Genomic DNA, 23,923 nt, shown 5'->3' on the forward strand with positions numbered 1-23,923 from the left:
TTTCAGCATCTATTCATATAATCATGTAACTTTTTTCTCTTCTTTTCATTGAGTGTTTTCCATATGTTGAACTATCCCTGTGTCTGTGGAATAAATCCCACTTGGTCTTGATGACTTATTCTCTTGATATGTTCTTGCATTCTATTAGCAAAGATTTTGTTGAATATTTTTGCACTAATTCTTATGGATAATTCCCTATAGTAGTTCTTCTTCTACTTTTTCCCATCCTCCTCCTCCTCCTGTTCCCTTCTACTCTTCACCTTCCTTCTTTTTTTGTACTAGGCTTTCCTGTTTTTGGAAATCACAGTAGTATTGAAATTTTCTGCTATTATTTCCTTGAGTACGTTATTTGCTCCCTTCTCTCTAGTTTCCTCTCTGAAATTTGTGTTATTATTACCTTTACCTTTGTAATGAAGTTATTTCACTTTTTATACTCCATTTCCCCTCTATCTTCTGTTTTAGAGATTGTGGTCATTTTATCCTCTAATCCTAAAATTGTCTCCTCTTTGTATTTAAATCTACTTCTAAGGTTTTCTAACCAAGCTTGAACTCTGCTCAGAGTGTCTTTTATACCACGTAAATATGTTTGCATTTCTTCCTTCAGATTTTTAGTCACTTTGGTGAATTTATGCTTTGATAATCTTATCACTTTATTTTGATTTTGAAACTACTTCTTTTGTTGAGTGTGTGTGAATTCTGTGGGTGTTCTGGTGATATGTTTCCAAAATTCGTTCTCTGATATTTTTCTCTGGTTCATCATCTTAATTAATTTGTATAATAGCTCACTTTCTAGAATACTTTAGTTGATAGTTTGATTCCCATTGTTTGTGTGTGTTCAAGTTGGCTTTTGCTACTGACTTCCAGGTGATGTTATAGCTACAGTGCTCAATTTCTTCTTTGCTTATAAGTTGTGTTAGGAGGGGAAGTGTTGAAGAAGTGTATTATGTGATATAGCTATAATTATACTTTCAATTTACAAGGTCTAAACATAGGTTCTAAAATGAAGCCTGCCCTTTTTATATTCTGTGGTACAAACATAAACTCCTCTGAATGCTTAACATGGCAAAGAGTCACTTCCCAGCCTAGATGCCTATAGCTAATAAGACTGGAGTGGCTCTTCCCTGGGAAGGGTGATGGTACTGTTTAAGTTGTATCTTATTGACTATTCTATTTAGTTTGGCTGGGTTTTCTCTCTGTCACAAACACAATCCTTGTTTGTGGTTTTACTTTCCTGGGGAAGCTTTCTAGTATATTAGGTACCAAGAAGAGAGTGCTGAACAACAGAGAGAAGTTCTGGTCCAGGAGAGAAGAAAATTGCAGTTTTGTTTATTCATGGTGCAAACTATTAATGTAGCAATTTATGTTGAAATCAATTAGCACCTTTATGTCTCCTTTCTTAGCTACACTTAGCTATTCAGGTTAGGCTAAGAGTGAGAGATTTGCTAGGTGAACATGAAAAAGGAACAGGAGATTGGAGGAAAAAAGGATACTTGCAGGGCCAGGTGGTGGTGCACCTGGTTAAGCACATACATTGCAATGCACAAAGATCTGGTTCAAGTCCCTGGTTCCCACCTGCAAGGGGAAAGCTTCACAAGTGTTGAAACAGGGCTGTAGGTATCTCTCTGTCGCTTTTCCTTTCTGTCTCCCCTTCCCTTTTCAATTTCTGTCTTTATCCAATAATAAATAAATAAATAAATAAATAAATAAACTTTAAAAATCTGAGAGACAGAGAGGGAGGGAGGAGGGGAGGTAGGGATAGAGAGAGAGAGAGAGAGAGAGAGAGAGAGAGAGAGAGAGAGAGAGAGACTTGCAGTAAAGTACAACTGGGCAAAAATCAAGTGGACCTTAAATAGTCTAACTTTCCCATGTGTGATCTGTCTTCAGTAAAGTACCATCTCTTTCCTCATCAACTTTACCTGCTTGGCTCCTATGAGTATTTCACTTCTAGTATCTAACCTTAATTTATAACATAGTTTTCATTATATGTTTCTTTTCATCAGTCTGTTAGATTTATCATCATTTCATTATCTTTTTAGCAAATGTATGTTTAATTGCTTGATCTCTAGAACTAGACTGTGTGGATCTGAATATCAACCCTTCAACATTCTTTGCTCTATGATCTTGGGCAGGCCTCTCCACCTCTATTTGGTTGCTTCTTTATATTACGAGACAGAGAGAGAGAGAGAGAGAGAGAGAGAGAGAGAGAGAGAGAGAGATATTAATTATACTTCTTTCTTGAAGGTATTATTTGAGCATCAAGTACACTGTTTCTAAAATATTTTGAATAGCAGCTGATTTACAGGCTTTGCAATGTAGTTGTCAGCTATTATTATTGTGTATAGAGCATCAAGTAGCAGGAGAATGGCCTAAGTGGAAGCTAAGCCATTGATTGTATTCTTAGCTACGTTATCATTCAGAGAAAATAACGACTATCTTTTCTTTCCTCTACCTCTTTTCTTTTGTAACATGCATTAAGACTGGCATTTAAAGAAATGTTATATGAGCTACTAAGGTAGAAAGAACATTGGACTTGGACTTAGAATCCCTGGAGCCAGCCAAATTCCAGCACTGAATGACTTAAGGCAGGTCATGACAACCTCCTCAATTTACAGATGAGGACACTGAGTCCCAGAGGCTTTGACTACAAGATCTCTCAGATCACTTCCAGATCTGAAATCTTAGCATTGGTTTTCAACCAGTGACAATCATAAATACAAAACCCATGCAGAATATAGAAAAGGAATTTAGAAATGAAATGGTCAAAAATTGTGTATAGCCCTAGCCAGGGAAAGAACTTATTTATCACTAGTACTTAATTTCATACTGAGATTGGTGGGAATCCAGAGATTTTTAAATCTCTATATCCAAAAATATCAAATACTGTCTTGTTGGATTTTATGGCCTCCATGGTATTAAGAGAGCAGGGTTCTTGAGTACTATTCTTCTAGGCACTATGCATTTCTAATAGTGCTTGAATGATCACACTTTGTTTCATCTAGACTTTCACTGATACTGACAATGCATGTTGTAATCCCATATTGACATTTAAATCAGATGAGGGACTCTTATTTATTGATTGCTTCCTCTAGGTCTCCTACTTACGCAACCCTGTCATACCCTCTGCCTACCCCCTCCAGTGGTCAGCTGAACTGTGATCCACAATAAGAAGAAATCCTTCATTTATTATATGTTTTCAGGACTGGAAGATATAGCAGTTGGCCCAAACAATTTTATAGTAAAGCTTATGGCTGAAATCCGAGATTGAATTTGACAGAAGACCACTTGACTCACAATACCACCCCCCCAACTTCTCCCATGTTAGCTAAAAAGGTGCTTTCAGAGTGACAAGGTTAATATTTTTATTTGACTGAATAATATCTTCTTTGGACTACCCTTAATATGTATATGGCTAGGTTGTGAGGATTTCAGAGATGAATTTTATTTCCCCACTAAGAGTCTAGGACTGACTGTCCATGTGTTCTGATGAGTTAAATTGATGCTGGTCTGAGAAATGAAAGGCAAATGAGCAGATGCAGTGGGTCAGATCAGTAACCTTTCTCCCCGTTCCTTTTCAAATGAAAGTTTATTAAAAGAAACACTAACTCAACTTGCAGAGTCCTGTGTTTGAAATAAATGGTCTTGCAACAAACATTTCCGTCTGTAAATGTCTAAACCTTTCAAAAGATTAAAGGAAATTAGTGCTGGCATGTTTCATTAATTTGGCACCACAGTGGAGGAAATGTGGTATTCATTTCATTTGGGTGGATTATGAAACGTGTCAGTTTTTCCGTTCTCTTTCTCCAGGGCATTTTTTTACTGCAAGGCCTGTCATGATGACATCACAGATCCCAAAAGAATAAAAAAATGTGGCTGCAAACGGCGTAAGTAGTGCTTCTTTCCCCCCTTCCCTCCCTCTCCTTCTTACCCCTCAAATTCATTTCCCTCCTCCCTTTCCTATCAAAGAAACACTAAACATCAAGAGCTTTCTTGAATATGTTTATGTTTCACCCAACAGTTTAAAGAGACATGAAATAAATACCTGTCCTCACTTTATTAGAGCAGAGGATGAAAAATCACCACCATCAACACCTAACAGGGAACCTAGTACCTAATTCCTACTTCTTGACTCTAATGCAATACCTAGTTAGAGGTGTCCAGTCGAACATAGTAAGTACAATGTATGAAAAAAAGGAAAATTAAGTCCATGCAATGGGGGTGTTTTTGCATACTGATTTCTAGTAATTATGGTACCACCAGATGTAACAATGACTGATGACTGTGCTAAGAGTGAGAAAGCAACTGCATCACGGAACCATTTCTCAAATGGGAATTGACTATCTTGTCAATCACGGTACCAAAGGTTTGGGTACCAAAGGCCAGAGTATTAAAGTAGAGAATTTGACAATCACTGATGGCCTTTACTTCACATTGTTTAAGTAACCATTCTAACATGCCATTGTCCTTTGGAATAGGCTATACTAGGCTGTTGTAGCTTTGGGAAAATTCTGACTCAACCCCTCCCCCCCAAAAAAAAAATCAGCTTGCCAGAAAACGTAGTAAGTTTTATCAGAAAAATAAGGTAGATTAGGAATGTTTGATCTTCAGTCCCCAAGAAAACAGTACTTCAAGTAGTACTTGAGAATGCCATGCCTTTTGCAGTAACAATGGTGCATTCATTGTCTAACAGAAATTTTTCAAAACCTAGAGAAAACAATAATGATGATGCTTTTATTCCCATGGCAATTTAGTATTTTCAAAGCTCCTTAAGATCATATGTTTTTTTAAAAAAATCTTTGACATAACCCTGTGTATTTGACAAGGAGTAGTATTTATCCCATATATAAAAAACAAAAAAAAATAAGGCTTCAATTTTAGTGAGAGGATGAGTTTTCTCAGAGTCATACAGTCCCAAAGACATATTTAAGACCTTTCTGGAGGCTACACTCTCAGTACCCTGATTGTTATTTTATGCAAGAGTGAAGATGAAGATAGATAATCTTGAATTTGGTGAGTAAGGAAAAAAAAAACTCGATACAAGATACCTTTTCCATAAGCAGAAACCAGACATAAGCAAAGTATTGCTGGAAGAAGAAAATTGAAAAGGAGGGAAGCTGAACCATGGAGATGGGAGACATTTTACTCTGTAATTTCCAGCTGATGAAGAACCACTAAGTGTAAAGATGGCTGTGTGGTGACTTTTTTTCTTTCAGTACTCTCTTAAAAAGGATAGGAGTAAAAACCCATAAGATATAAATATTGCTCTGTTGGAACATAGAAATGATATTTCATCTGGAGGGCAAATATCCATGGGGAACACTCTTGATATAAAGCAATTTCTTTAAAAAATGTTTAGACTAGTTCCCAAGTTTTAAACAGCCGGGGTCTCCCATGTTACCCTCTCCTTCTGCATTGACTTTTAAGGCCTACCCTCTTGCCAACACTGATACCTTAAAATAACAGCTCCCAACATTTTTCTTGCCATTGCTGAGGTTGCTCTACTCCAAAGTGACATTTTTAGGTAGAATGAGAGAAAGATATCACAACTATGAAGCTTAACTTCTTTTTTTAACTAATATTTTTAAAAATTTATTGTTTGTGACCTAATAGTGATTTACAAGATTATAAGATAGCAGGAATATAATTCCACACTGTACCCGCCCTCCAAAGATAACCGCCATAGTTCTCACAAAGCCTTAGAAACAGAGTGATACCAAAATATATCAGAAAAGAAGCCAGTTGTCTTAGTAAGACACTTGAGTTTAGTCCCTTAATAGGGAGCCATTAGAAATTTTCAAGCAAGGAAATTGCATCATCCATTCTTATTTTAAAGTCTCTCCCTGTTGAGTGGACAGATAATAAGACTCTAGGGAGGCAAGAATGGAAGTGGAAGGGTAGAGGGACTTTATAACTCTTGGTGATTCTGGAATATCCCTTATCCCTTAGAGGGCACTGGAGTAGAATCCAGAAGACAACTTTTTAGGTCACTAGAAATGAAGATTTAGTTTCAAGGCTTTTTTTTTTTTTTTTTTTTTTTAGGCAAGCAAACAGAAACCAGCTTTAACTTTATCCTGGAGGGAGAGGCATTTCCTGTTTGAAATAATGTTATTTCCTTCCTTCCCCTTAAAGTTGGTTCAGCTAGTGAAGAGAATAATCCTCATTATGCATGGCACAAAACACTACAAAAGGACTACCACTCCAACACCAGGCCAGTGTGACACTGTCCCACAGAGTTATTTGTCCAATCCGTTAGGCCAGGTGTTGATAATTCATTCTGTGATGCTGCATCTCTATAAGGGCAATGATAGCTAATAGTCAATGATCTTTATCTAAAAATTTCTAGTCCTCCTATTCCAACTTAGTTCTTACCGTCTGACATTTTTCCTACTTTCCCTTCTCCTTTTATTCAGTAAACTTAAATGTTTTATGTCATTACTATCTGAAAAAATACTGAGTGTGGACATTCCATTTATGGAAACTGTAGTAGTATAGTTTAACTTTTGCATTTCTTTCCATTTCTTCATAGCTCTCCATCAAGGAAGAGAGTCAAATTCAGCCATCTGGTCAAGGAACAAGTTCTCAAAATCTACTATTTACCCATTTTCTTTTTCTGTATAACAAACCCACTCTAATAATTTACATTTTCTCTCCAGTCTCTTAAAAGTTTGCCAAAAGGGTGGAGTCCCAGGGGACAAGTCATGTCTAAATTAATATGTTTGAAGGAATTTTCTTTAACTTCTAATCATTGACATATTTTTGATTTATTTTTTTCTCTTTGCTGCCATGGAATACGGCCCCTACTCTATTTTAACTGCACACTGGTAGTGATATATTGTGAGTAAAACAGCTTCCCAGCAGCCCTGAGTCCAGTTCCCCTTGTCTTTCTCTAGAAGAGATACTTCTTTTATTTCTTGTACAGTTTCCTTTTCTTTTGATATTTATGTTGCATGTAGCAGTTACATCATGCCCCAACTCCCTCATCTGAAATGGTTTGCAGAGTAGTCTGAGACTAGAGAACCCTGAGGTCCATTCATCTACCACCACCCCTTCCCCAACCTCTTGCCAGCTTCTGGCTCTGTCTTATTTTTCTGTTTGAAAATAAGACCTTTACAACAGTGTTTCTCTTGAAGGCCTTGTCTCTGGACCTCTAGTGGACACTGAGTAGGCAGAGGTAATTACCACTACAGCTCTACATGCCTCGTCATTCGGGGTCTTTGTTGCGCTTGCCTTGGAAAGATTATACTTGGTCTCCTCTACTACTGAGCTTGAGTTCCTTCCTGGAAGGAAACACAACTGCTCCATATATATGTATATATATTCCTCTATTATGATATATATGATACATTCCAGTACTTTATATGTAAAAATATGTATTTTTATATATAAACATAGAGATTTTATAGAGAGAACAATGTATTCATTACACTCTGTGTGCCTCTCTATATGAGAAAATTGCTCGCTCAAGAATTAATTGATCGTTCAACTTTGGAACTGTAAGTATCTAAACTTCCTTACTGGAGACAAGTATTTTCACAGTGGTAATTATTCCCTGTAGTCTATGAAGTTTTGTGGCTTTAAAATGAATTTTCTCTGTTAAGCAATGCCTTCGGACATGAGGTGTCAGGCATCTTGGATCTGTTTACTTGCTTATGGCAGAAAACATAGTCATAAATAATGTTGTTTCATTAATGAGATATGTAGAAGCCTGAACAAGTAAATGTTTAGTCTCTGAGCTCCTAACTTCCTATTCAGACCCTTCTCATCCAACAAGATATGGCAGTTGTAAGGGTCATGCTTTACGTATGACTTAGTGCAGTGCTGCTTTCAGTGGTACATCAAGCAATGAACTCTGGGTTTGTTTTTTTTTAAATAATATTTATCCTGCAGACCAGCTCTGTCCACCAGCTCTGGAACTTGGAGACAATATCTCAGTTTTCGATCCTCCCCTATTCATTTGTAGAGGGCGAGTTGGTCATTGATATTCAACAGTCATCTGAGTTTACTCAGTGTATAAAAATATCAACACAATGTCCCTCAATCTGAAGCAGGAGACTGTGGGCAAAGTTCCCAAAGGTTCCTTTGATATACAGGTAAAGCTATCTCAAGGATAAATTGAGGGTCTAGACGCTTTCCTACCTGGAGAGTTGCCTACTTTATCTAAGGATCCTACAGAATTAGATGGAAAATGTGATGTCAATCAATAAACAATTCTAGTGCCAAATTCTTCAGTTTTTCTCACCCACATTGTGGTGTTAAGTGTAGCATCACCTAATTCTGAGATTTGCTTCATGTTTCTGACATGAATTAGCTTTTACTGTCCCTGTTTTTTCATTCTTGAAAAACCACCTGGAAGATCTGTTCTTCCTCCAAAAGCTAATAGGAAGAATTTTGCTAAATAAAGACATGATATCAGCTTTCATTTACAGGATTTGAAAGAGTGATCTCCAATTCTCAATGTCACATGAAACAAATGTCCCAAATTTACACCTTGGTGGATTTTTCCCCCCTTTGGTATTTTAACTTGGAATTTTAGTTACTGCTAAGCACATAAAGAGCAATTCTAGGATTCAGGCTGGGAACTAATCCTTTCTTCCTTGGACAAACTTTAAATATCAGGTTGTGTTCTGAAAAGTGTTTATTATTTGACTGGCATAACACACACACACACACACACACACACACATACACACACACACACACACACACACACACACACTAATCTTCAATTGAATTTGCTCATTTGAATCCTCAAATACTTCCCTCTCCACAGTTGGAAAACTCCACCTTTAAGTCAAGCACTGCTTTTCCTGCCCAGCCCTGGAAATTAAGATTCTGTGATTGAAAGTTGGCTGACAATTTGGTTGTTGATGCAGGAGGCAGATGGTGCTGAGAACAGGATAGAGTCCAGCTCTCTCTTCCATTCCAGGCTTGGCTCACAAGGCCTAACCAGCAGAGAACCCGAGTTTCACAGCTGATTGTCAGTTTGACACAAGGAAGGAGCTGTAACTAAGCTGTATCTGCAGCAGCCACTTCTCTGCAGGTTCCCTTTCTTACAACTGCAACTTTTGAAAAGAAAGAACAAGTTATCCAAGAACACAACTAGGAAATCTTCTAGTTTTAAACACCAAAGAGTAAGCAGATAGCTTTGATAAAAGGATGGATGGATACCCACCTCACTGTGGAGAAGGAAAGCACAGAAAAGCCTCTTCACAGATTATAAAACTACTAGGACAGGGTGCTTACGGGGAAGGCGAGTCTTGGGGTTCTAGTCTTGGCAACCACATTAACCTCTTTGAATCTGGCATTAGTCCAAGGACATTGTGATGTGGTTCAAAGAGAAAACTGAGCCCCCTAGAGGCCTCTATTCCTTCTTTTCCAGAGTTAAGCTGGCCTATGGGGTTAATCAATTGAGCATAAAATTCCCAGAGCCCTAATGTGGTATGACATGTACCTAGATAATCCACCCCTGCCAGAGAAACTCTTGTCTGTTCCCTGTCTGAGAAAGCTGGGACCTGGCTTAAGAAGACCTATTTAGCTGCCACTGAAATGATTTTACTCAGCTGGCCATAACTGCAGAGCCAATGTACTAGCACATCATATCATTCTTGCTGATTTTATAACTGTCTCGTAGACTCTCTCACTCCACTGGAAATTGCAGGGTACCATTGAATAGCAATGACATTGTACACAGTTTCACTTCTTAGATGCAAGGAGGGTTATTTCTGCTCCTTTTAGCAGGTATGCTAGAGAGCTGCTGTTTACACATAGCCACTAGGTGTCCTCAGAAATCTATTTTGTATAACTATTGACCTAAGGAAAACTTTCCTTGAGGATTGGGATTTGTAAAGAGAGCTTTGCGTGACTGTGTGAAAAAGAAAATTAGTAAGCACTAAAGGAGAGAGGAGGTTTATGTGACCAGGGAGTGAATAAAAAAATAATTTCTGTTTTAAATAAATACCAGAATGTTGAAAGCTAGTTTGAAACCTAACCTTGAGAATTGCAAGTGGCACCACGATATCTGAAATTAACCTTCTTCTCACCTACATCAACTCCAGACAAGGAAACAATCATAGAAATGGAAATAATGTACAAGTTCTTCTGGATATCTGTGATTCACTAAACCAAACTAGAAGGACATGGAAGTTTGAGAGTGGAGGGTGGTAATTTTCAAATTAGAACATTTATGACTTCATTTTGATATAATACTATTTTACAACCCAAGAGTATAGTAGTCCACACAGAGAAGCCACATGTTCTGGAAAGTTTAATGCCAGGGAAGCAAATCCTCACCCTGTTTTACTTAAAGGGTGTGTTCAGGGCTTGTATAAAGGCCCAGAGGAAGGCTTTTCCTGGCTTGGACACACATTCTTCAAGCCTGATGGATCATTCCACCAAGTGGGAAATCAGAATACTCCTTAACTTTTAAGAAGCAGAACCTGGGAGTTTATAGGTGATGAGACCTGACAGGAAGTAGAACAAAAGAGCCACCTCTCCCAGTGGTCTAGACTTGGTAACCCCACACAGGTGTCAGGTTTGTTAACGTGTGGGGCTCAGCTGTTTTTAACGTTTCTGTCTTGTCTTTGAGCCTCTCATTTGATCATTCTTGCTGGTGTGTGTGTGTGTGTGTGTGTCTGTGTGTGTGTGTGTGTGTGTGCGTGCATGTGCGTGTGTGTGTGTGTGTGTGTGTGTGTCTGTGCTTTGTTTGTCCTTTGAGATTTCTGTTTTGTGTTTGGCATGAGTGTAAAAATGATGACTGGAAAGGAATGACGAGTAATAGCATGTTTTCTTTTTTATGCATATGCTGCTTTGGAATGTGACTGCTTATAATTAACATTTAATCTCCTTATAGCAAATGGTTTTTTGCTGCTTCGATTACCAGTTTCAGCCTGTTCCTGCATGCTAACAATACAAATTTTTAGAACAATGCATGGTCTCCAGAACAGCCAACAATAACAGTACCTGAGAGGCACCAGTTTGAATTTGTGTTTCCTCCTGAACCCTTGTCAAGTGGGAGACTTAAATCATCTATTAAGATGGGTTTACCTCTGACAGAATCATTTCTAAAGTTATTCTACTCTCACTCCCCCTCCTCTTGTTCTCAAAGATCATATATATACATATGTATATACATATGTATATACATATATATACACATATATGTATATATGTATATATTCTTTCCTTATTAAATGTGTCAGATTCCATTATTGTATAAGAGCCCAAAATGGCAGTATGGAAATGAAAACCAGGGACTGCTGCTAATGAGAAGCATAGCATTTCCGAGTTTGATGGGCTTCTCTTCTGCTACAGCATCTGATTAAACTTTTTTTTCAAAACTATTTATCTACAGTGAAACAAAAAATCATCTTCATTTCCCTCCTCTGTGTAAATAACAAATCAGTATTTCCAGAAAAAAAATAAAAGAAGTAAGTGAATGTTTTCCAAGTTGTATACCAGATCTGGAGTCATTTAACATATTTTTATTTCAAGTCTTCAACTGAGGACATTTCCCCTTTTTCTTGACTTGAGCCACTGCTATCTGGGATGTGTAGGCATTCACACCATACCTCTTAAGTTTATCTTATTCTTATGCTATAGTGGAATTACTATTCTATTTTTATTTTGGGAGCTGGATAAGAGCTAAGCTCAGAAATGATGTACCACTCACTGAACACGCCCGGGGCTGCATGGTGATGCTCTGACCAAGGGACTAGCCAGAATGCTAAAAGAACATATCACTAAAAATGGGAACCAAGTTTACAGGAATGGAGTTGCTGCTGAAGAGATCTCTCATTCATCTCCCCCAGTGCCTGTTCTTCACAATCATAACGTTACCCTCGCTTGACAAATATACTGTATGGCAAGTCATAAAGGTCTTAGAACAGGACTTGACCCATTTGAGAGATTTAAACCCCTCTTCCTGGTGACTGTAACATTCAAAGAGGCCAAAACCACAAGCCATATTTTAAAATAAGAGTGCAACCATTCTCTGCAAAGAAAAAGAAAGAAGGGGAGAAATGAATTTCAAAATGGAAGCTGTGGGCTCAGGGAATAACACCTCTTTTGTTCAGGTTTACTATTTGGCTGCTATGCTTGGAATAAACATAAATTGTTCGCCCACCCTGGGAGAGAAGCAGGCCAGATCATGCTAAGTGATAAGCAAACATGTTTGCCTGTTGTAGCATCAAAATGAGGTACAAAGAGCTTTTCATTTTATAATATATAAATTTACTTGAAGGGCAAAGATGAAGAGCCTTGACGATTATCACAGGGTGTCTAGAAACTTCTCTAGGTCAGCACTTGGCTTGGAACTCCAGGCACTATAGAACTGATGATCCTGGTTTGCAAATTATTAATTTTGAAATTAGCACTGCATGCCAACATCAACAAGATATTTTACATGGGAGAAATTCTGTCATTTCTTGTTTAATCATTTTTAGTCCATTTTTGACAGCATCTTCTGTAATGTGAAAAATGTGAGCTTGACTGCTTTCTGAATTTTTTGGTGGGTAGGGAGAGAAAAGCAGATGCCATTTTCAAATCCTCTCAGCTTTAAACAGAAAATACACCCATGAGTAACTAAATGCATTCCAATAGACCAACATCTCATATGCTTTTGGTGATTTCTTATTTGTGAACTGCCTTTAATGTCAAATACGCAGCATTAGCCTTGAGTAGCTGCATTTCTTATATGGACAGATTTGGATATTTGTTCTGTCAAGAGTAAATTTAAATTCCTGTAGGCATCATGTAAACTCACTCTGGGGAAGTTCAGCAGAGGCATCCTTAGATTCTATATTAACACGTAATCACTTCACATCTAATTTGATGAAAACTTGTCCCAGGCTCTAATACCCAGAAGTGGATGGAAATTAGAAAGCCTACATATTATATATATATATATATATATATATATATATATATATATATATATATATATATGCATCTTGCAAAAGCCATTTATTCTATCAAATAATTGATTGGCTGTGTGTATATTTGTCTTCCTCTATTTAACTGTGTCAAGGGAAAAAATGTTGGGGGAGTAGGGTGGTAGCCCAGCGGTTAAGCGCACGTGGTACAAAGCTCAAGGACCGGCGTAAGGATCCCGGTTTGAGCCCCCGGCTCCCCACCTGCAGGCGATGAAGCAGGTCTGCAGGTGTCAAAAAAAATGTTGGTTACATTTTTACTGTCTATTATGTGCTCTTCTTCTCATTTAAGAACCAGACTGTAATTAGCCATGCCCTTTTGTGACGAACACCTGCTTTACCTAGGGGAGAAAATAATATGCAACAGCCTTGGGGTGCTATAAAGGCGAATTATATTTTCATTGCTTTTTTTTTTTATGTACAAACGAATTGTTACCAACAGTCACTGCATTTTTTTCTGGGTCAAGACTGTTAATGTGAACTAAGACCTGTGTTAAATCCCTTCAGCTCCCTTCCAGATGCCTTGCTGAGCGTGACCTTGCCATTAACTACCGCTCTTCCTCTCCTCCCATTCAACCACATGGTTTATAGCCAAGATGTCCATCTACAAGAGAATGAGACGGGCATGTTGTTTTGATTGCGGACGTTCTGAGCGTGACTGCTCGTGCATGTCAGGCCGTGTGCGTGGTAACGTGGACACCCTTGAGAGAGCCTTCCCACTTTCTTCTGTCTCTGTTAATGATTGCTCCACCAGTTTCCGTGCCTGTAAGTTTAACCCCAACACACTCAGTTCCATGTCTGTGCTGTCTGTGGTATCATCCTTGTCTCGTGTTGTGCCCTGTGGTTCTGTGAGTCAGTTCGGCTGATATTTCCTTTGTAATGTGCCAATGTGTGGTAATATGTTGCCCTTGCTGCCTGTATATGTGCTGGGGAAGGCCTCCTTTGCCTTTCAAAACTCTTTGTGCTTCTTGTAATTGTGTAATTATGATATAACAGCCTGGTGAGATTCTCCCTCTTCCTCATTTAAGGATAAAATGGAAATTAGTGATGGCAACCCAATACTTTTAATGTTATGTGCATCTTAATATTTGAAGAAGAGCTATATAAGGGATTGGGTGAGAGGAAGGAAGAGGATCTACAGAGAAAACATCTAGTATTAATTGTTTTGAGTTAACTTCATTTCCATAGTACAATAGGATTTGGGTACACATGGGTTTTTTCCCCCCATTATGTCTCCTTAATCTGTATGTCATCTCTCCGGTGTCTGATTATATCCTATATTCTGGAAAGTAGTGCTTTAAATCAGCCAAACTATAGAGACTGATGAATTCTAGAGTTTCTCCCTTGAAAGGATGACTAGACTAGCCATCTTTCCAAATAAACCACTGTTTAACTAAGGTATGTTGTAGCAATTGTGATTCGAAATAACAACAAAAATTTCAAGTTGAGAACCTTCCTGATTTCTTGCTTTACTGCAGAGGCCTTTGAAGTTACCCTTCTTTGAAGTTACCCATAACCTTTACTGGTGACTGTGTTGCCATCCATTCCCTCCACATCTATCCAGACTTGCCTGAATTAAACCTTCATCAGTGTGGCTGAGCAGTGGCACACCAGGCAGAGTGTACATCACCATGCACAAGGACCTTGGTTCAGGCCTCTAGTCTTCATCTGCAGGGGGGAATGTTTCCCAAAGAGTGGGGCAGTGCTACAGGTATCTCTCTCTCTCTCTCTATCTCTCTCCCTCTGTCTCTATCAGAAATAAATAAATAAATAAATAAATAAATACATCTTAAAAATATAAACCTTTGGGGGACAGGCAGTAGCACATTGGTTTAAGAGCATAAAGAGGAAGCACAAGAACCTGGCAAGGATGCTGATTCAGATTCAAGCCCCCAGCTCCCCACCTCTAGGGTGTCTATCTTTCTCTCGCCCTCTCTGTCTTCCCTTCCTCTCTCAATTTCTCTGTCCTATCCTATGAAAAAAATGGCCTCCAGGAGCAGTGGATTTATAGTGCAGGCATAGAGCCCAGCGATAACCCAAGAGGCCATATATACCTTTATCAGTGAAAGTTAACTGACAATGGCAACAAAGAGGGCAAAGGTGCCTCACTCATAGCCCTTTAGCTTCATGGACTTGTTACTTGTTTTACTCACATTGGAAAGTGATTCCAGTATGGTGTGTTTGGGACAGTGACCCATGAGTGTTTCTAGGGTTGAGGGAACTCTAATTTCACTGTACAGAGAGGTGTCATGCCCTACCTCGTGCTGATGTTTGTACTTGCAGTTCAGATCTGAGACATGACCCTGTAACTCCTTAGAGGTCTTTGAAGAATTAAGACCAGAGAATCACTCTCTCTACTTCACACTTCACCACAGCTCCAGAGTAGTTCCAAGGGACAAGATTCATGTTTAAAAGTGATGCATGATGAATATTGTGCTGATTTGACATAGCCTAGTCTACATTGGCCTCAAGTTTGAGAAGAGAAGCTTCCTTATCTTCCTTGCAGATGCCACAGTATGCTACAGGCCCTTATCTCTTTATTCTCATTACAAGAGGTGTTTATTTGTTTGTTTTTGTTTTGTTTTTAGTTAATATAACACTATAGAGGGGGGCAAGGTCATGACCACAGAAAGCATGTGCCTATGCTGTGTGGCAAGATAGTAGGTTCAAATACAAGGTGTAGAGAGAAAGAGCAAAATGGCAAGCTATGGTGTCATGATTTGGCTGTATTCTTTGGTGGATGCTAAGGAATATAACTACTATTCACCTGGGTTACCAATTTGCCAGAGGTGTAGCTTCTGTTTTCAGGTGGCCAATTGACTCTAAGAACTTAGCCAGACATTCAGCAAAGGAAAGGAAGGAGCCACTCAGGGTCCAGAGTTAGGCCTTGTGGTCATGTCTTGTCATTGGCCACTCGTAAACATACAGCAAAATCTGTGCTTCCCCTTTGCAGCCCATGGAATCCAGTGTGTGTGTGTGTGTGTGTGTGTGTGTGTGTGTGTGTGTGTGTGTGTGTGTGTGTTTTCCATTTTACCCAGGAGAAACCATAATTGGAGGGATTTCACAGCTTTACAATTTAATCCAAGCATTGAAAGAGACTACTAAAAGAAAGATTTGTGGTGGTACTATCCTGTCCTCTCAGAAAGATCTTGTGTAGGAAGTTCTTGTCCTTCCTTTCCCTCCAAAAACTATCACCACCATGCGAAACATGGAGCTTTAGGCTGTATGTTGCATCCTTAACTGGTACTGACAGCTCAGGGGTGGTTTGCCTTCTCTGTTTCATCAGTCTCTCCAATGTCGTCACTCCATCAAACAAAGGCAGATTTCATCCATCCCTGTGTGAGACCACTCACCTTTGACCAATAATAATAGTGTTAGAAAAATCCATTCCAATTTGAGCCCCTCATGCACCCACATAAGCCTTTCCTCTCCAATTAAAAAAATGTCTCTCTCCATACAGAATTCTACTGGCAGGGCTCCAACAGCAATCTCTGGGCGTCCCTTACCCGTGGTGGGGTTGGGTGGTGCCCATTTGACAGAGTTGGTTAACTCCAAGAGCAGTGGTGAGAGTGGGCTTTCATTAAATATGAGCAGATGTGAAATGTAGAGGGTCTGACAATTAGAAATGGCAGGAGAATGGCTCTTGAATCAAAGTGAGGTCAGATGGGCGGATCAGATTACTTCTCTTACATTCTTTAGTTGTTCTGAAAATCATTTTGAATTAGTGTCAGCAGAGCCATGATGAGTTTTGCCCTTTGTCTTTTATGCTGGGGCTGTATTGTTTCCCAAGACACACATTAAAGGTCATTATATTATTATGGAGCTTGCTTTGGTCACAGTTCCCCAGTTGAGCCAGTGTGCTTTGGAGACTGCCTAATTCGTTTCTCTCTTGCCTTTCGTCTCCTACTTTACTATTTTTTTTTCTTATAAGGGAAAAGATTTCCGTTTCTTAGGGACGTTAAATTGAAACACCAAGTCCCATTATGTGTTTTCTGAAGTGGGAAAAGAAGTAGCCAGTTCCCAGAGGAGTGGTAATATAGTAAAAGTGCTCACACAGTTTTAAAGACTGGCCTTCTAACAACAAGGCCTGCTGCTTAGTGCACCCCTCCTTGGAGGTAGGTGTAGCTCATTACAGAGTGTCATCATTTTTAAGTCATGTACTAATTGAACAAATCATCTCCTTCTATTGAAATCATTCACAAGAGGCCAGGCATGACTGTGTTGACAAAAACATCTACAAAAGAGAACTCGTTAACAAAAGACTTTAAAAATATGTTGTTGTAGGTGCCAGACAGTGGTGCTCCTGGTTGAGCACATACATTGTCATGCTCAAGGATGGGCTCAAGCCCTTGTCCCCCATCTATAAGGAGAAGCTTCAGGAGCGGTGAAGCAGTGCTGCAGACATCTCTCTTTCTCTCCTTCCCCTCTCAATTTCTGTCTTATAAAAAATATTGTCCAAAAATGGGGCAAATAGTTACTGTTACTGGAAAAATCCCATCACAGGATTATTCTATTTCTCATAATACTGAATGGTCCAATATTGTAGTCTAGAGTGGGTGGACATAGAGTCAGTTTTGATCATTCCAGTCATCTCTACTTTACATATTCCTGGCTGGAAGTACTTTTTTTTTTCCTGATAGACACTAAGATAGTATGGCTCTCAAATTTTCCACAAGTGTCCATACCCTATTGTCATATTATTAAATATAAAATATAAATTTAGAAACATCACATGCATGCTAATATATATTTAGACTTTGCTATGTTTCATTTCCCCTGAAGGGAATGTTGTAAAATGTTCCTTTTTCTCTATTAGTAATTTATTCTTACTGTTTTCATCTTACATGATATCTGATTGCTAAATCCAATAGAAAAGGACAATTAAAATTATGGTGCAGTTACAAAATTGGACCCTATTGATTCAAACCTATTGAGGTCAGCTTGACATGGTGCTGGCCACAGACCATCAGTAATCCTAGCATAAGCCAATTAGTCATGTGGTAGAAGAGAAACAGATTTTTAGATCTGCACTTAGAAAATAGATTTAGGTAAAGTACGTATATGATCATTCACACCAACCTTTCAATTTGCTAATAGTTAAAACCTGCATAATCGCACACACACACACACACACACACACACACACACACACACACCTTTTTGCAGATACTCTTGGTTAGTTTTAAATTGTGCATGACTTTTTTAGGTATAAATATAATACAAGGTGGCATTCACCTCTAATGGTTAAGTTGAGAGAAGTCCAATACTATTAAGCTGGAGGGAGACAAACCAAAATCAGTTTAATGTAATCTTGAGTCCTGTCAGGCAATAAACAAAAATCAGCTTATCCCTAGTAGCCTTTGGTTTATACAGGCAGAGAATTAACATTGTCAATAGAACTAAAGTCACTCCAGTGAACTAATGGCATTTTGAAGTACATAAAATCAGATACTAGGCAGGGGGTGGAAATAGCTCTAGGAAAATGTCTATAATAGGACACGCCCTGTGCTGACAGTCTCCAACAGCTCTTAAAGAGACATCTAATTTAATAAGCTGCATTTAAAAATCACCAGTCTATAGATATCTCATCCCTTTTATGTTTAGCTTTAGGTGACTGCCTTAAGCTCCCCAACTCTAACTTTTTTCTATTTTCCCTTGGGCCCAGAAACCGAATACTTCCTCTTTCAACCAATTCCCTTAGTGATATAAAACTAGAAAGAAAGAATCAGTCCAAATCAATTTAATCACAGTTTTCCATGTCTTCTCCTCCTCCTCTTCTTTTTTGCAATTCTGTAACCTCACATATGTACTCTTTCGCCAGTTCCAGACTGCTTTTTTATTCAGAGAAAGAGAGGGAGAGACACCGTGGCACTGGGATTCCCCCCTGGTGCCATGTTACCTCACATATGTTGTTAGGACTTGAACCTAGGCTACATGCATGTCAAGGTATGCACTTTACCTAGTGAACTATCTTTCTCTGTTTCTTTATGCATTTTTAAGCCCATTCATTAAAGCTCAACATTTGTAATATGTTGCCTGGAAATATGCCTTTATATATGTTTATGTCGTGTTCAGTTCAACAAGTCAGCTTTGTGTCAAACATCATACTTTAGTAAAGTTTCCTTTGAACATAATTCTTTAAACTGCCTATATCTAAATCACTGTAAATAAACAAGGTCTTCATTCATAAAAATAAATAACTGCCCCCCCATTTAGTGTCAGTTGAAATAGAAATAGTTGTCTTGAGTGTTGAGTTCTCATTGTGCTATCCCCATATACTATACTATTGTACCTCATCAGTCACTAAAACATCACTGAATTTTAAAACAAACATGCTATTAGTAGGATATATATATATACTATATATATATATATATATGAAAAAGAAAGATATCTGTATCTCTATATGAAAAAGAAGACAGTAGGCAAAAATAATCAACTTTTCTAAGAAATTTAAAAAAAAAAAACGTTTTGAGGACAAGAAGCAGAAAGATCAGAAAGAACAAAGCAGAGGGGCCAGGTGGTGGTGCACGTGGTTGAGCGCACATGTCACAGTGTGCCAGGACCCAGGTTTGAGCACCTGGTCCCCACCTGCAGGGGCAAAGTTTCACAAGTGGTGAAGCAGTGCTGCAGGTGTCTTTCTGTCTCTCTCCTTCTCTATCACCCCCTTCCCTCTCAACTTCTGACTGTCTCTATCCAAAAAATAATGATTTAAAATTTTTTTAAAAAAGAACAAAGCAGAGAGGATGTTTTGTGTGTGCCCTACTTCAACACCTTCCTTCGATAGGATGCTTTGATAAGTGACTTGACTCTTCAAGGACAAACTAGAAAAGACGTTGGCGTGCCACAAGTAAGCTGAGCAGAGGTCCTTATGCAAGGTGACATGGAAATTATGTTTGCATTTTTATTTCAGGACAGTAGCCTGTTGTCAGCATACTCACTCTGACAGCTCCTACCATCGGGCAGTGCATGTGCCTTCTTACCTCCATGGTGGAGGACAGATATGGCCAGTTAGCTCTCCATCTCCCTCCCTCTTCCACTATCTCAGACGACAGATGCCAGGGCCAGCCCGCCTTTCACTTGAGCTTTCTTGTCAAGTCTCTGCCTTGAGCCCAAATCTTGACCTTTACTGTATGAAATAAAACACTGATGAACAAGCAGAGGTTTGAATTAGAGTAGGCTTGGAGCAAATGTCAAGTCCATCTCTGCCTCCTGCCTCCACCTGCATCAGGAGCCCAGATTAGACCCAGTCCGGAGTTTGCAGTGCCTTAGGCTTTATGGGTCTGGGGAGACATAACTTATTAACAAAGAGTTATTAAATTTTTATCAATTTTACAACACAATGTAAATGCCTTTTATGAATCTACATTGTATTCATTATCATTTTAAACGTTAATTAAGTCAAAGTTGTATTTAATTTCTCTCTAAATGGGCCTCTGGGAAGAGGCTTTTAGAAACATCTGTGGGAGTATGTGGCTCATGGAGAAAGGGAATTCTCCAGCCCACACTCAGTATCGCCCCGTGAGTTGATTGCCATAGAATGTCTGTGGCTAATTTGTTGTGATGTGATTGGGCATTGTCTCCAATTAGCACCAGACCGATAATGATGTAAAAACACTGCAGAGGTTTGTGGGGCTTTGAGACAGGTTATTCTCCTCCCTGCCTTCAAATCCCCTCCTGCAGGAAATGAGAGCTGATCTCTACACCTCTGGCTTCAGCCCCGTTGTGGGGGGTTCCCCTTTCTCATACGATCACCATCATTTCAGTTGGATACTTTCTTCATCTGAGATGGACATTTGTCACGTGGCCCAGCTAATTCTGAATGCCTGCCAAATGCTCATAAGAATCATCTTGGCTTTTAGGATCTTTGACACACATTTAATGCCAAAAGCAATGAGCACAGCATTTTCTAATGGGGACCTGTTCCAGAATGGAGTGGATGTGGAGATTATAAACAGATTGTGCCCACTGGTGAGAAGAGAATATTGAGACCTACAGGATTTGCTGAAAAATAACTTCCCCCTTTTGAGACTAGGTTGAGATTTTCGTCTTATCTGAATACCGACCAACTGCCCAAGTGGATCTGTTTGCCAATATAACAAGAGAGAGTGTGTGTATACATATGTACATGGGTATTTGTGGTTATTTTTGTCAACACTTATAGAATTTGCAGCACTGCAGACACTGCTTTAGATTCTTTATAGATATTCACTTAATCCTTAACATGAGGTGCTGTTATCAGCAGTTGAGGCAATTATAAGCTGAGGCATGCGTAAACTATACTCAGGTAAGGTGAAGTAACTGTAGATGAAGTAACTAAGGTACAAAGAAGTTAAAGATTTGGGGGCTGGGTGGTGGTGCACCTGGTTGAGTGCATATGTAACAATGTACAAGGACCCAGGTTCGAGCCCCTAGCCCCCACCTGCAGGGGGAAAAGCTTCACAAGTAGTTCAGCAGTGCTGCAGGTGTCTGTCTCTCTCCTTCTCTACCAACCCCCCTTCCCTCTCAATTTCTGGCTGTCTCTATTCAATAAATGAAGACCATAAAAATAAAAAGTAAAAAAGTTAAAGATTTGACAAGAGCCACACAGAGATTCCATGGTGGACTGGGCTTTGCAAACAAGCTTGGTAACTCAACTGACTGTTGAATTACTGGGTTACTAGCTATATAATTGAAGATAGTACATCTCCAAGAAGGATAATGATATAAGGATTCCTGTGTTTAAAATGTTAGACAGTGTGGAGAGCATAAGAGGAGATGGGAAATGCTTGACCATGTAAAGGCCCACTGGAAAAACCTCCTACTGGCCAACCAGGGAAGGTTCCATAAGATATGACTTCTCAGGGGTGACTTAGCAAATGCAAGGAAAGGAGTGTCCTGCTGGACATCTAGTCACCTTTTTGGCTTGACCCTATGACCTAGTCAAGAGAATTCAGGAGAATAGTACGGAAGGATAAACAGGACCTAATCATGAGGGTAGAGGGGCAGAACATGAGAGTTTTGTTCATAGATAGAAAGCATCTTAGATATTTGATCAGAAGCAATCACAGAGGGTTCTGTTGAGGAAGACCTCAAGGGCACCTGTGGAAAACGAAGCTGGAGCAAAGGATGCAGTTGGGGACTTTAGGAGGATGAAGCCCAGCAAAGGGGAACTGAGGTAGGAGGAGGCTCTGAGCCTCAGGAAGGGAAACTTGATCTTTAGTCTCCATACTCCACCACAAAAACACATTATTCAAATGCAATCCAAGCAGTAAGATTTTTTTTTTTTAAGTGCAGTCTTAATTTGTGGTCCTGAAACAATTAAATTCCATTTGTGAAATTTCTTGAGTAGAGTTTTCTTTTTCATTGGAACAGGCTTACTGAAGTCTTGGCTAGAACTAGGGTCCTAGCCAATTGAATCCTCTTTCTTCTGGAGAGCTACTCCATGGGGAGCTACAGCACACTTTCCCTTTTCTATCCAGTATTTTTTCTTTCTCCCTCCCCATCTTTCTCTAGGCTAGTGCCACATCTTGAATGTATTGATGATAACAGAGGCAGGCAGTTGCTGCCATGAATGAATTAAGCACAAACTGGACTCCTAGAGCAAGAAAATGAGGGTCACCTACTGGGACATAACAGCCAGACTTGAGGGTCTTGCCTCCAGTTGCATGTGGTAGTGTCAGAGTTCATGGGAATTGTTTGCTTAAGTCCCCATGTACAGCAATGAGAGTTTTCTCCTCCCATCATCCTCAGAAAGATAGCAAGCCCCCTCACATCTAAGAACAGGGTATCTGGAGATTTCAAAGTGACCTTTTTCTTCTTTTTAATATTTATTAATTATTTATTAATTAATCAGATAGAGAATCTTATTCATGCAAGCCTGGGCCTCTACATCTTCACAGTCTCCTGGGATTCTTGCCTTTCTTTCCATCCTTGTAAGGAACTGTTATCTCACAGCTAAAAGTAACAGCAAGACAAAAATTCCCTTAGCTTCTTTTAGTAAATCTGAAAGCTCACATTCTGTCCCTTTCAATACAGCAATTGTGATTATCACCAGATATTTCTAGAGATATAAATAGAACAACTCAATTTCACTGAGAGACTGCTTCTTAAACTTGGAGCTGTGGAAGATATGCTGAGAGTGCATAGAAGTGCATGTAAATACCACATAGCATGGATTGTCTTCTGGGAGTGTAAATGACTGCTTGCATTAAAGTGATCTTGAAGTTGACCAGTACTGGTTTCCTACTTTGGATCCTGTTGGGTTGTATCAAGTTAAGAAAAAAAATCCATGGGCTGCCTTCTTTTCTCTCTAGTTTAGAAATATAGCATTACAGCTTCCCTAGCAGGGTTTCATATTATGGCAAGACTACATAAGTAGGAATTGTCATGAAGCATCCCGACTAAGTAAATATTTGATGAGTAAAACAATGATGCAATGGAAATATTCTCAATGCTTAGTTAAATTAGTAAACAGGTGGTATTCCAGAAGCAAGATGGCCCCAGTTCTGTGAAACTTCCTAAGGTTGTCTAAGAAGGTTATGGTATAATGTTATATAACTAGACTTAATGTATTTTAATAATGTGTGTATTATATGAGTTAATTTATATAAGAACTGGGAAATAAGAGTAAGAGGGTAATATCAATAGCAAGAAAAACAAGAACATACGTGAACAATCTTGGAAATTATAAACTAGTCAGTATGATCCACATTCTTTGTGAGAGTTATAAGGAAAGAAGATCTGGGAACAAAGACATAATTAAATCACAGTGGGCAAAAATCCACCGAAGTCTCAAATAAGAAGAGATAGGGGCATGGCCATTTGAAGATGACATGTATATATGGGACAATTGTTATAGGAAATTAAGGAATTGTGACATTTGCATTCAGTATTCCAGTTTCAATGAACCTGATGATTTTCCTGTAGGAGTCAGAGTGGCACAGAAATAGTGATGCATTGGGTAGGGCCAATATGGGGAAAGGGGCTCATTTGTGAGAGCTATAACCATTTGCAGATGG

The 23,923-nt window shown here is 39.0% G+C and overlaps 1 protein-coding gene across 3 annotated transcripts in view; it reads left to right on the forward strand.

The window, feature by feature from the left end:
- KCNMA1 (potassium calcium-activated channel subfamily M alpha 1) overlaps positions 1-23,923 on the forward strand; it is a 638,320-nt gene that overhangs the window by 484,044 nt on the left and 130,353 nt on the right. For all 3 annotated transcript variants that reach the window (XM_060170921.1, XM_060170943.1, XM_060170877.1), the window contains exon 17: positions 3,805-3,881. In XM_060170921.1, coding sequence (XP_060026904.1) covers positions 3,805-3,881 — 77 coding nt within the window. The remainder of the gene's footprint in view (positions 1-3,804; positions 3,882-23,923) is intronic.

The sequence above is a fragment of the Erinaceus europaeus genome, chromosome 1 (genome assembly GCF_950295315.1).
Source record: "Erinaceus europaeus chromosome 1, mEriEur2.1, whole genome shotgun sequence".
NCBI classification, from domain to species: Eukaryota; Metazoa; Chordata; class Mammalia; order Eulipotyphla; family Erinaceidae; genus Erinaceus; species Erinaceus europaeus.